Here is a 14,272-nt window from a genome sequence, read left to right as displayed (position 1 = left end):
CTCTATTTCCGGCGGAGACAGGTCCTTTGGAGTATGCAGGCCTCTCCTTCACATCTTCTATCAGTCTGTTGTCACCAGTACAATCTTCTATGTGGTGGTGTGCTGGGGCAATGGCATCAACATGAGTAATGCCAACAGTCTCAATAAACTGATTAGAAAGCCAGACTCTGTTATAGGAGTCAAACTGGACTCACTGGAGGCTGTAGAACAAAGGACCCTATGGTAAATCCGGGCAATCCTGGACAATGTTTCACAACCCCTACATGCCACCTTGACTGAACACAGGTGCACTTTTAGTAATAGGCTAAGACAACTGCGCTGCTCCAAAGAGTGCTACATGAGGTCATTGTTACCCTTGGCTCTATAATGAGTCAACCTATAGCCAGGGAAGTGATGGCACCCTTAAGTTAGACTGCTTGTGGTAACTTATTTTTTTAAATTCTTTCTTCTTCTTTTCTAATATTTATACCTGTGCACTTGTAATGCTATTGTGACACTGTAATTTCCTTTGGGATCAATAGAGTATCTATCTAATTTATCTTATATGTATTTCTTATTGAAATCTATAGTTTGCTTATAATTATGTTTTGTATTGTACTGCTGCAATGAAACAACAAATTTTGCAACCTACGTCAGCCACATTAAAGCTGATTCTGATTTTGATACAAAGATTTCTCCAATCCCTTTGTTGGGATGACCAATTCGTTGGTGTCACAGTTCATTATGGCTTAGGGCTTATTTTTACTTCGGCTGAAATTAGAACTCTTGTGCATGGATCAGAAATCTTGTACCTAGGCTCTAGTGAGCAGTGTAAGACTACTTTCCCTAGATGACATTTGATAACTGGAAAGGAACAGAAAGGAGGAGGAATTTATTTCAGCAGATGATGGTGAATCTGTGGAATTCATTGCCATGGATGGCTGTGGAGGCCAAGCCATTGAGTATATTTAAAGTAAGAGGTTGATAGGTTCTTGATTAGTCAGGGAATCAAAGAATGGGGTTGAGAGGGAAAATAAGTCAGCCATGATTGAATGGCAGAACAGAGTTGAATCACCAAATGGCATAATTCATCTCCATTATCTTATGGTCTGTTATTCAGATTACAAGATTATGAAAAAGAAAGTCCTGCATTATTCTGTGACGTTCATAAGCTTGTCACATCCAAAAAACACTGATGTGTAGCCAATTTTTTAATGTTGGGAATAAGAGTCAACTTGTCCTTATTTACCCACAGAATGTGGGCTTCACTGAAGAAACAGTATTTTCCGTTATGCAGAAGAACACTACAATAAGTCGTGGATACAACCCAGTCCATCACGGATAAAACCATCCCTACTACTGAGTACATTTACGTCGAGCACTGTCACAGGAAAACTTCATCCATCTTCAAGGGCCTCCACCATCCAGGCCATTCTTTCTTCTCACTGCTGCCATGAAGAAGTAGGTACAGCCACACCACCAGGTTCAAGAACAGTTATTATCTACCCCTCAACCATTATTCTCTTGAACTACAGGAGACTGCTTCATACATCCCAACAATGAACTGATTCCACAACTCACTTTCAAATACAGTACTCTACAATTTATGTTCCCAGTATTATTTACTTATTTAATTATTAATTATTATTGATTTTGTATTTGCACAGTTTGTATTCTTTTGCTCATTGTTCGTTTGTTGGTCTTTGTGGGTAGTTTCTGATTGATTCTATTACATTTCTTTGTTGTATTGTGAATGCCTGCGAGAAATTGAATCTCAGGATAGTACACAATGACATACATCCACTTTGATAACAAATTTACTTTGAACTTTTGAGTTAGGGGTCAGGTTAAGTTGAAAAGCAGGGGTTCCCAGTTTTTTTAATGACATGAACCCCTACTATTAACTGAGGGGTCCGTGGAACCAAGTAGAAACCCCAGTTTAGAGACAGGGATGTGGGGAGTACTGTATAGATTTCTGGTCACCACACTATTGCAAGACACCATGAATATCTGACCAAACAAGAGGAAATCTGCAGATGCTGGAAATTCAAACAACAACACACACAAAATGCTGGTGGAACACAGCAGGCCAGGCAGCATCTATAGGGAGAAGCTTCTAGCAGCATTTTGTGTGTGTTGTTGTATGAATATCTGATCGATGGAATGTGGCAGACTCTTTGTTATATACAGCGACTGGTGGAGACTGGTCACAGCAGCAGTGAAAGACAAGCATGTACTTGCAGCAACACCAGCACTCAGCAACAGTACACTGATTAGATAAGCCCTCTGGGAACAGTGCAAACGGAAGACAAGAGTGAGATTGTGAAGCTCGAAGGGCATTCTTTCAGTTGGCTGCTATATTTGAGGATGTGTAGATGTTAATTTTTAGTTTCAATTAGTTTTCACATCAGCAGCAAAGCTGCTAATACAACTTTAATTCTGGCCTGTTAGCAACAACTCTAAAAACTGGTTTTCTTTGACAATTTTCCATGTCAAACAAAGTACAAGGATAGTTATGCATCCTGAACTATAGTCCCACAAGGTTAAATTTGCAAGAAGATTTAATGTGAGCATCTAAAATGAGCAGGGGATTTGAAACAATCAATAAAGAATATTCTATTTCAAGGAGGAAATGGGCATGATTTTGAAGAAATTCCTGATCTCTGTTCTAAAGGGATATCTCTTGTGTATTCTTAGACTGTGTTGTTTGGTCTTAGACCAGAGGTTCCCAGCCTGGGGTCCATGGATGCCTTGCTTAATGGTGTAGGACCATGGTATAAAAAAGGTTATCCTGACCTAGACCCTTCCACTACTGGAAATACCAATGTCCTTGAACAGAAAAGCCTACAAAAAGTAGCGGATACAGCCCAGTCCATCCCAGTCCAACACAAATAAAAGGCATTCACAGTGGAACAAAGAAATACAACAGAATCAATGAAAAACTACACACAAACTAAGACTGACAAACAACCAGTGTGCAAAAGAAGACAAACTGCAAATAGTAATAATAAATAATAAATAAATATCCCCTGCTCTTTTTCCAAAACCATCACTACAAACTAATAACCAAAGCCTGAAGCACGACCTTGACAGACATCTCAACTCGGCACCATGTTGACTGGAAGTCCATTGTTTTCCATTGTGTGGCAACTAGAAATGCCTACAGTCTTCCAGCTGAGGTTGGACTCACATTTTATAAAGTTGTAGTATAACCCTGCAGCTCTTGTATCCAATCCCTTGACTAATGAAGGCCAATAGCCCATATGCCTTCTTAACACTGGAATAAAGGCAGTGCTGAAGAGAGAATGTCATAGCCATGTAGGCCACCACATCCACACAACCAGTGGGATCCACTCGTACTAACCTTTGGAGTTGTATACCAAGATCCTTCTGTTACTTAGTTCCTTGGGGCCTTATCGTTCATGGTGTGTTTCCGAATCTCATTAACACTTCCTAAATGTATTGGCTCACCGTTACCTTTCTCCCGGGGGCTGGGGGATCAAGAACTAGAGGGCAAAGGTTTCAGGTGAGAAGGGGGAGATTTTATAGGAACCTGGAAGTCAACTTTTTCCATCCAGAGGATGTTCAGTATATGGAATGAGCTGCCAGAGAAAGTGGTTGAAGCAGGTATGTTAAGAAGATTGAACTAGAAGGCATAGTTTTCAGGCAAGAAGGGAGAGATTTAATTGGAACTTGAGGGACAACTTTTAAACCTCTCAGACTGTAGACCCTAAAAAGGATAGTAAAAAGCAACCAAGAGGATCACCAGGGTCTTCATCCCCCCGATTTATAACATTTACTGTTAACATTGTAGACTAAAGGCCCAAAGCACCCACCACTCATCCCACAATCTCTTTCACCCACTACCGTCAGGATGGAGGTACCGGAGCATCAGGACTAAGACTGCCAGACTGGGTAACAGTCTCAGTCTCTGAGACTAGTGAATACCCTGCCACCACCAAGGTCTTATCACCAGGACAGAGAGCTGTTTACTGTATACTGTTTACCTGTACCACACTTCACATGTATTTTGAATTACTCATTTATGGTAATATTTTGTTTTATGTTCCCTGTGTGATGTATGTTTTATGGGTGCACCATGGTCTGGAGGAATGTTGTTTTGTTGTACATACGTACAGTCCGTTGATAATAAACTAGAACTTGAACATTTATAACCAGAGGATATATGGAACGAGCTACCAGAGTAAAGGGTTGAAACAGGTACATTAACAACACTTAGAAGACATGCAGACAGGTTCATGGATTGGAAAGGTCAACCTGGCAAAATATTCCCCAGGCACTTCACAGGAGCATTAATAAGCAATGTGAGCTGAGAGAGGAGAATGCTACGATGTTTGACAAGGTTACACTCGGGAGACTGGTCCAAGAATAGTTTTATGCCTGTGGTACAGAACAGTTTGGCAAATTGGATCTGAAAATTCCTTGGTGATAGACAACAGAGGAAGAGGGCATGACCAGTTAGAGAACAGATTCAAGATTGTTTGTGTCATTTCCAATACACAAGTGTAAAGGGGAACAAAATCATTGTTTTCCAGATCCGATGCAGCAGAAAAAATAAGGATCACAATACTAATAAAAAACATAATAAATATTAATATGTAAGACAACATAAATACATAGATTAATTGTATGCCCATAAAGTGACGCTAGACACAGGAGTGTCTGTACATAAAGTGACTGACAGGAAATGATAAAGTAGTGGTGGTTGGAGGTGTGGAGAGGTGGGTTACGGAGTGGAGGTGTTAATCAGATTTACTGCTTGGGAAAAGTTATTGAGTCTGGTGGTCCTGGCGTGGATGCTACACAACATCCTCTTTGATGGGAGTGGGATAAGCAGTCCACGAGCAGGGTGGGGGGGACCCTTCATGATGACAATGGCCTTTTTTGTGCACCTTTCTGTATATATATATATATATATATATGTGTGCTTGATGGTGGGTAGGCTGGTGCCAGTGATGTGTTGGGCAGTTTTGACTACCCATTGTAAAGCCTTCCTGTCTGCCACATATGCAGTTTCTATACCAAGCAATGATGCAGTATAAAAGGATGGTCTCAACTACTCATCTGTAGAATGATGTGAGTATAGATGTGCAAAGTTCTGCTCTCTTCAGCCCCCTCAGAAAGTAAAGGCATTGATGAGCTTTCTAGTTGTGTAGGATTGTGGTCTGGGTCTTTGAGGGGTTGTGGAAGATCAGGGCAGTAGGGATCAACTTTATATACCATATACATTTACATGTATTAGGAATTTACTGTGGTGTGTTGGTCAGGGTGTGACATGCAACAAAAAACAACATTCAACAAGTGTAAAGAATAAAGAATTATATAAAAAATAAAGTCAGAGGTTAAAGTACAGATATGGAATAAAATGTGCATAAATACATAAATACCAGCAAGTATTTACATGTAAATGGCTTTATAAAAGTGGGTTAGTGTTTACAGATTTCAAGTGATGACCTTTATGTAAATGTAAGAGGTATGTTTAGGAATTCTGTAAGTGAATTGATGGAGGTGTATAGGATGATAAGAGGAACAGATTGAGTGGACAGCCAGAGTCCTTTCCCAGGGCAGATTAACCATGATCTAGTACAACGAAAAGCCAGCTGGTGGTGTAGTGGCATCTGCACTAGATTTCGAAGTAAATGGTCCCCGGTACAAATCCAGATGCTCTCTATCCATGTTGGGTTGACTCTGAGCGAGCAACTCAGCCTTGTAACGAACAAGACAAATGGTAAAGAACTGGCAAGGTTGTCACATGATGTGCCACAAGATGAGGACAGGAACAACAACACTTCAATGATAGATCAAGGACATTAGTTCAATGAATGTATTTTAAAATGAATTACCATAATCCTGATAAGAATTCAAAAACTTGCAGCAGGAGAAGGCCACTCAGTCCTCAAGCTTAACTGACCATGATCTTGGCTGATTTGTCTGCATCCAGGAGAAGGACCATTGGTTGAGAGGATCATTGAGGTCTCTCTTCCAGCCACCTGAGATATTTAGCTGGAGTGCAACATATGCAGGGCAATGGGAGAGGGGAGTGCAGGCTTCGGGATTCTGATGTTGCTATCACTCATTCTATGGGGTTTCTTCACAAACATGACAAAATCTGCAGATGAAGGGTCTCAGTCCAAACCGTCAACTGTTTACTTTTTTCCATAGATGTTGGCTGGCCTTCTGAGTTCCTCCAGCATTTTGTGTGTCTTGCTATGAGGTTTTGAGTTTTGTGGATGCCCACAAAGACTAAGAATTTCTGTATTCATGCTCTGATATTAAATTGAACTATTTGAACCATCCATCAATCAAGCTCTTTAACCCCCTACCATCAGGCAGAAGGTACCTTAGCATTAGGACAAGGACTGTTAGGATGGGAAACAGCTTCTTCATGCAGGCCATCAGACTACTGAACTCCCTGCCACCAAAACTGTCCCACCACATATGAAGCACCTGTAATGTAATACTGTTTCCTTTTTAACTTATGTCGTGAATGCATCTTATGCTAAATGTCAATCTTCTGGGATACATATACTTATTTGTAGTAATATTGCTTTATGTTTTGTGCGTGTGACTCATATGTACTGTGTTGTGCACCATGACAGGGAGGAATGTTGTTTCATTTGACAGTATACATATGTACGGTTGAACGACAATGAACTGACTGATTATAAAGCCTAGTGTACTATGGCGCAAAACAGGCCATTCAGTCCATCTAGTCCATGCTGAACTGTTATACTTCCTAGTCCGATTGGCCTGCACCCAGATCATAATCTTACATACTCATCCCATCCAAACTTCTCTTGAACGTTGCAATCAAACCCATATCCTCCACTTCCACAGGCAGCTCTTTCCACCCTCTGAACAAAGAAGTTCTCCCTCATGTTCCCTTGAATATTTTACCTTTCACCCTTAACCTGTGCCCCCTAGTTCTAGTCTCACTCAGTGGAAAAAGCCTGCTTGCATTTACCCTATCTATAGGATTCATAATTTTGTATACCTCTATCAAAATCTCCCCTCATTCCCCTACATTCCAGGGATTAAAGTCCTAACTCTTCCTCTATAATTCAAGTCCTGGCAATATTCTTGTGTGTGCAACCTGACCAGGATCCACCTTCCAACTATGGTTACCTGTTGGTTGGAGATTCCTGGGGGTAGGGTGCCAAGTCTAAAGTCTTCCAGAAGCTGCAGTTCTGCTTTAAGACGACTCTGCAAAGCAATGAGAAAGAGAACTTAAAATAGATACTCAATATTATAAATAAAAACTTACAGAGGCCAACTGCCATAAGCTCTGTTGCTAGTTATAACATAGATTGCTGTGCCAGTCTGAGAAATGTTTTCTCTTGCCATGGTTGGTATCAAGCCTATTTTCTGTCACTCTGTGGGGAAGCTCAAGGATAGTATAAGGAATCTCCTGCTTGTAGTATGAAGCCATTACGTCCCAGTAAGAGCTCCAAGTGCCAAGAGGCCTACTTAAAACATAGAACGATACAGCACAGTACAGGTCCCCTGTCCCACATTATTGTGCTAAGTCAAGTCAAGTTTATTGCTATTTAGCTATATATATATGTATATGACTAATATAACCATATAATGTATAGAGAAACGAGATGGTATAAAGACAGTACTACACGTAACACACATATAACGCACATGATAACTTGTGAAGGTAAGGATAAAATCTACAGAGGAATCGCACATAAATAACAAACTGAAGTGCATTAATATTAAATATTGTTTGGTACAGAACAGATTAACCAGTGACACTTCAAATGCGATGCAAAACCTAATGGCCCAGGGGAGAAAGCTGTTCTTATCCTGACCAATCTTGTTTTTATACATCAGAGTGTCCTGCCCTATGGTAGAAAGTCAAAGAGGATGCTGGGTGGATGGGCGAGAACCTTAATAATACTAAGGGCTCTGCGTATGCAACGCACCTGATAAATTTCCCTAATGGATGTAGGGAGACCCCTATGACCCTCTCAGCTGTTCTCACAGTCCTTTGTAGGGACTTAGACCATAAGACCATAAGACAAAGGAGCAGGTCAGCCATTTGGCCCATCGAGTCTGCTCCGCCATTTTATCATGAGCTGATCCATTCTCCCATTTAGTCCCACTCCCCCGCCTTCTCACCATAACCTTTGATGCCCTGGCTAATCAGATACTTCTGGTCCAATGCACAGCTGCTCCCATACCAGATGGCGATGCAACTTGACAGGACGCTCTCAATGATGCTCCTGTAAAATGCCTTTGCTTGAGGGGAGCCTTGCTTGCCTCAATCTTCTTTGTAAATGGAGGTACTGCTGTGCCTTCATGTTCAAGGAGTGATATTAAGAGACCAGTTGAGGTCATCCATGATGTGAACTCCCAGGAACTTGGTACAATTAACTCTCTCTACGGAGAAACCGTATATTCGCAGATGGGAACGGTTTGTCTGCATCTTCCTGAAGTCCACAATGATTTCCTTGGTCTTCTCCACAATCAAGCTTAGGTCGTTCTTCTCATCCCAATCCACCAGTACCCCCACTTGCCCTCTATACACTGTCTCATCAACACTCTTGATAAGGCCAACCACTGTTGTGTCATCTGCAAACGACGACACAGTTTGTGCTGAATCCTGCAACACAGTCATGCATCAGCAAGGCTGAGCACACAGGCTGGGGGAGTGTCAGTGTTCAGAGTAATGGGACCAGAGATGTTGCTGTCCACATGGACTGACTGTGGCCTTACTATTAATAAGTCCAGTATCCAATTACAGAGGGAGGTGTTGAGACCCAGCGAGGACAGTTTCCCCATCAGCTTCTGGGGTATGATGGCTTTGAACGTTGAACTAAAGTCTATAAACGGCAGTCTGGCAGATTAAACCCCATTTTCTAACCTTTTAAGCTACACTAAGCTAAACCTAACTTCCCAGATACCCCTCCATTTTTCTGTCATCCGTGTGCCTACCTAAAAGTATCTAAAATGTCCCTAATGTATCTGCCTCTACCATCTTCCCGGCAGGGAATTCAACACACTCGGCTCTCTCTGCTTGAGAAATTTACCTCTGACATCCCACCCTCCCTATACTTTCCTCTGATCATTTTACAATTCTGCACCATTGTTTTAGCCATTGCTGCCCTGGGAGTCACTGGCTGTCCACAGTACCTATGCCTCTTATCATCTGGTACATCTCTAACAAGTCACCTCTCATCCCTCTTTGCTCCAGAGAGAAAAGCCCTAGCTTACTCAGCCTATCCCCATGAGACATGCTCTCCAATCCAGGCAGCATCCTGGTAAATCTCCTCTGCACCCTCTTTGAAAGCACTCTCTACCATGCACAATCCTTACTAATTTGATTTGGCACACTTGATGTATTCACTGTATATTTCGATGTACATGTAACAAATTAGGCTAATCTTATCTTACTTCTACTCCTGTTTCTATGCATGCAACTAGAAACGTTGATAAATACTGGCTTTGTCAGCTATGCTCAAATTACAAAGAAACAAATTTGAAAAACAAACTAATTTATGGAATATCATCATCATGCGCTGTGTTGTATGACACGGGCCATCATGGGGTCTTACCATGGGCCATCATGGGGTCTTACCATGACAATGATTGTTCTTGGCAAATTTTTCTACTGAAGTGGTTTGCCATTGCCTTCTTCTGGGAAGTGTCTTTACAAGACGGGTGACCCTGGCTATTATCAATACTCTTCAGAAATTGTCTGGCTGGTATCAGTGGTCACATAACCAGGGCATTGATTACTCAGCTTCTAAATGAGTGTACTACTCCGGTTGAGCATTTTGCATTACCATTGCTGCTTCTGTGGGATAATCCAGTACCATTTAGAGTCACAGAGAATACAGCATGGAAGCTGGCCCTTCAGCCCATCTAGTCCATGCTGAACTGTGATTTCCCATATCGGCATCAACCTGCACCTGGGCCATAGGCCTCCATACCTTTCCCATCCACTTACAATCTAAACATCATAAATATTTCAATTGAACTCATATCTACCACTTCCACTGGCAGCTCGTTCCACTCTCTCACCACCTTCTGAGTGAAGAGGTTTCCCCTCAGGCTCCCCTTAACCCACAACCTCTACTTCTAGTCTCACTCAACATCAGTGGAAAAAGCCTGCTTGCATTTACCATTTCTAAACCCCACACAATTTGTATACCTCTATCTCCTAAACTCCAGGAAATAACATCCTAACCTATTCAACATTTCCTTATAACTCAGGTCCTCTAGTCCCAGCAACATTCTTGTAAATTTTCTCTGTGCTCTTTCCATCTTAATTTCATTTTTCCAGACTCATCAAAAACAGTTGCTTTCCCCAAGCAGTAAGGCTGATCAACACCTCCACCCAATAACCCACCCCTCCACACCCCAAACCACCATTACTTTATCATTTCCTATCAGTGACACATTATGTCGATATTCGTATGCCTAGCATCACTTTTTTGATATACAATCAATCATATGTAGAAGCTATCATATGTATTTATATTTATTGTGTTTTTAAATTATTGTGTTCTTTATCATAGAGCCGTGAAAAAGTACAGCACAGAAACAGACCCTTTGGCAAACTTGGTCCATGCTGAACTTTTTAATCTGTCTACTCCCATCGACCTGCACCGGGACCATCGCCCTCCATACCCCTGCCATCCATGTGCTTATCCAAACTTTTCTTAATCATTGAAATTGAGCTCACATGCACTACTTGTGCTGGAAGCTCGTCCCACACTCGCAAGACCCTCCTAGTGAAGAAGTTTCCTCTCATGTCCCCCCTTTAAACTTTTCACCTTTTACCCTTAACCTACAATCTCTGGTTATAGTCCCACCTAACTTCAGTGGAAAAAACCTGTTTGCATTTACCCTATCTATATCCCTCATAATTTTGTATACCTCTATCAATCTCCTACATTCCAAAGAATACAGTCCTAACCTATTCAATCTTTCCCTATAACTCAGGTCCTCCAACCCAGCAACATCCTTGTAAATTTTCTCTGTACTCTTTCAACCTTCTTTACATCTTTCCTGTAGGTAGGTTGCACACAAAGTTGCACACAATACTCCAAATTAGGTCTCACCAATGTTTTATAGAATTTCAACATAACATCCCAACTCCTGTACCCAATGCATTGATTTATGAAGGCCCATGTGCCAAAAGTGTTTTTTTGATCCTACCTACCTGTGACACCATTTTGATGGAATTATGGATCTGTATTCCCCGATCTCTCTGTTCCACTGCACTCCTCTGTGACCTACCACTCACCATGTAAGACATACCCTGGATGGTCCTCTCAAAGTGTATCACTTCACACCTGTGAACTTGTGGCTCAAATCAGTACAAAGAGGTATGATCTACTGGCCATTACAGAGACGTGGCTGCAGGGTGGAGAGGATTGGGAATTATCCAAAGATATAAGGTAATACAGAAGGATAGGCAGGAAGGTAAGGGAAGTGGGGTAGTGCTCTTAATTAAAGATGACAGCAGGGTGATAGTGAGAAACCATATAAGATCTAAGGAACAGAATGTTGAATCCATCTGGGTAGAGATTAGGAATAGTAAAGGGAAAAATCACTGGTGGGAGTTGTTTATTGGATACTGAATGACAACATTACAGAGGCACAGGCAATGAACAGAAAAATATTTGTGGCATGTAAGAATGGAACAGCAGTTATAATGGGGGACATTAACTTGCACATAGATTGGGTGAATCAACTTGGTCGAGGCAGTCTTGAGGAGGACTTTATAGAAGGCATCTGTGATGGCTTTCTTGAACAGCATGTTACTGAACCTACAAGGAAACACTATCTTAGATCTGGTCCTATACAGTAAGACAGGTAAAATTAGTGATCTTGTAGTTAGTGATCCTCTTGGAAAGAGTGATCACAGTTTGATTGAATTTCTCATACAACTGGAGGGTGCAATAGATCAACCTAAAACCAGTGTATTATGTTTCAACAATGGAGACTACAATGGGATGAGGGAGGATTTGGATAGTCTAGACTGGGAACACAGACTACATGGTGGGACAGTTGAGGAACTGTGGAAGACTTTCAAAGAGATTTTTCACGGTGCTCAACAGAGGTAAATTTCAGTTAGGAAACCAAGGACAGTGAGGGTGGGGAGAGCCAGCCTCAGATAACTAAGAAAATAAAGGAAGTCATCAAACTAAAAACTTGTGAATACAAAGTTGTCAAGAGTAGTTGAAAACTGGAAAATAGGGAAAACTTCAAAAAGCAACAGAGAACCACAAAGCGAGCAGTAAAGAAAGGGAAGATAGATTATGAAAATAAACTAGCACAAAATATAAAAACAAATAGTAAGAGTTTTTATAATTATATAAAATGGAGAAGGGTGGCCAAAGTGAATGTCGGTTCTTTGGTGGAGGAGAAGGGGGAATTGATATTGGGGAATGAAGAATCGATATTGGGTTGGCTGTTGGTACAGTGGCATCAGCACTGGACTTCAAAGCAAATGGTCCCAAGTTCAAATCCAGCCGGATTCCAACCTGGGCAACAACAGTATCTGCGTGGAAGAAAGGTCTGGCAATCTACTTCCATAGCTTACCATGAAAATCTTATGGACCCTATGGTCCATAAGGTCACGAAGAGTCGGATTCGACTAAATGACTGAGCAGTAACAACAAATGGGGAAAAGGTAAACTATTTTAAATAACTATTTTGTTTCAGTCTTCACAGTGGAGGACCCATCTAACATGCCACAGAGAGATGTTATGGTTGCGATGGGAGTTGAGGACCTCAATACAATATCTATCACTAAAAAGGTGGTGCTGAGCAAACTTGTGGGCCTGAAGACAGATAAGTCCTGATGGAATGCATCTCAGGGTACTGAAAGAAATGGCAGAAGTTATAGCAGAGGCTTTGGTGATGATTTACCAAAATTCTCTGGACTCTGGGCAGGTCCCGGTGGATTAGAAGATGGCGAATGTCACACCACTGTTCAAAAAAGGATGTAGGTAAAAGGTAGGTAACTATAGGCCAGTTAGTTTAACATCTGTAGTTGGGAAAATGCTTGAAGCTATCATTAAAGAAGAAATAGTGAGGCACCTGGAAAGAAAAGGATGTATCAGGCAGGTGCAGCATCAATTCAGCAAAGGCAGGTCCTGTTTGACAAACTTACTGGAGTTGTTTGAGGATATAACAAGTGCATTTGATGGGGGTGGGCAGATGAACATTATTTACTTGGATTTCCAAGAGGCATTCGATAATGTGCCACATAAAAGACTTATCCATAAGATAAGGATACATATAGTTGGGGGTGATGTATTAACCAATAGAAAGCAGAGAGTTGGGATACATGGGTGTTACTCTAGTTGGCTATCAGTGGTGAGCGGTGTGCTGCAGGGGTCGGTGCTGGTCCACAACTGTTCATGATATACATTAATGCTCTGGAAGAACAGACCAAGTGTTGTGTATCTAAGTTTGATGATGATACTAAATTGAGTGGAAAAGCAAATTGTGCAGAAGATACAGAGAGTCTGCAGAGAGATATAGATAGGTTAAGTGAGTGGGCAAGGCTCTGGCAGATGGAGTACAATGTTGGTAAATGTGTGATCATTCACTTTGGATTGAAAAATGAAAGAGCAGATTATTATTTAAATGGTATGGTGAGGCTGCACCTGGAGTATTGTGTGCAGTTCTGGTCTCCTTACTTGAGGAAGGATATCCTGGCTTTGGAGGCGGTGCAGAGGAGGCTCACCAGGTTGATTCCAGAGATGAGGAGAGATTGAGTCATCTGGGGTTGTACTCACTGAAATTCAGAAGAATGGGAGGATATCTTATAGAAACAAATAAGATTATGAAAGGGAAGATAAGATAGAGGCAGGAAAATTGTTTCCACTGGTAGGTAAGACTAGGACTGGGGGACATAGCCTCAAGATTTAGGGGAGTAGATTTAGGACAGAGATGAGGAGGAACTGCTTTTCCCAGAGAGTGGTGAATCTGTGGAATTCTCTGCCCAATGAAGCAGTAGAAGCTATCTCAGTAAAAATGTTTAAAACAAGGTTGGATATATTTTTAACACAGTAGGGGAATTAATGGTTATGGGGAAAAGGCAGGTAGATGGAGATGAGTCCATGGTCAGATCAGCCATGATGTTATTGAATGGCGGAGCAGGCTCGACGGGTCAGATGGCCGACTCCTGCTCCTGTTTCTTAAGTTCTTATGTCTGTATTTAGCATCAAATTTCCCCTCATTCTTCTACACTACAGGGAATAAAATCTTAACCTATTCAACCGTTTCATATAACTCATGTCTT

The 14,272-nt window shown here is 41.4% G+C and overlaps 1 protein-coding gene across 9 annotated transcripts in view; it reads right to left on the bottom strand.

The window, feature by feature from the left end:
• Positions 1-14,272, bottom strand: part of sfxn5b (sideroflexin 5b) — a 282,969-nt gene that overhangs the window by 230,895 nt on the left and 37,802 nt on the right. For all 9 annotated transcript variants that reach the window (XR_009511398.1, XR_009511397.1, XR_009511396.1 and 6 more), the window contains exon 3: positions 7,126-7,203. Coding sequence is in view for 6 of the 9 variants with exons in the window: in XM_059965824.1 (XP_059821807.1) it covers positions 7,126-7,203 (78 nt within the window). In the remaining 3 variants the exon portion in view is untranslated. The remainder of the gene's footprint in view (positions 1-7,125; positions 7,204-14,272) is intronic.

This window comes from Hypanus sabinus, chromosome 3 (genome assembly GCF_030144855.1).
Source record: "Hypanus sabinus isolate sHypSab1 chromosome 3, sHypSab1.hap1, whole genome shotgun sequence".
NCBI classification, from domain to species: Eukaryota; Metazoa; Chordata; class Chondrichthyes; order Myliobatiformes; family Dasyatidae; genus Hypanus; species Hypanus sabinus.
Note: the sequence above shows the minus strand (reverse complement) of the source record. Positions and strands in the feature narration are given on the sequence as shown.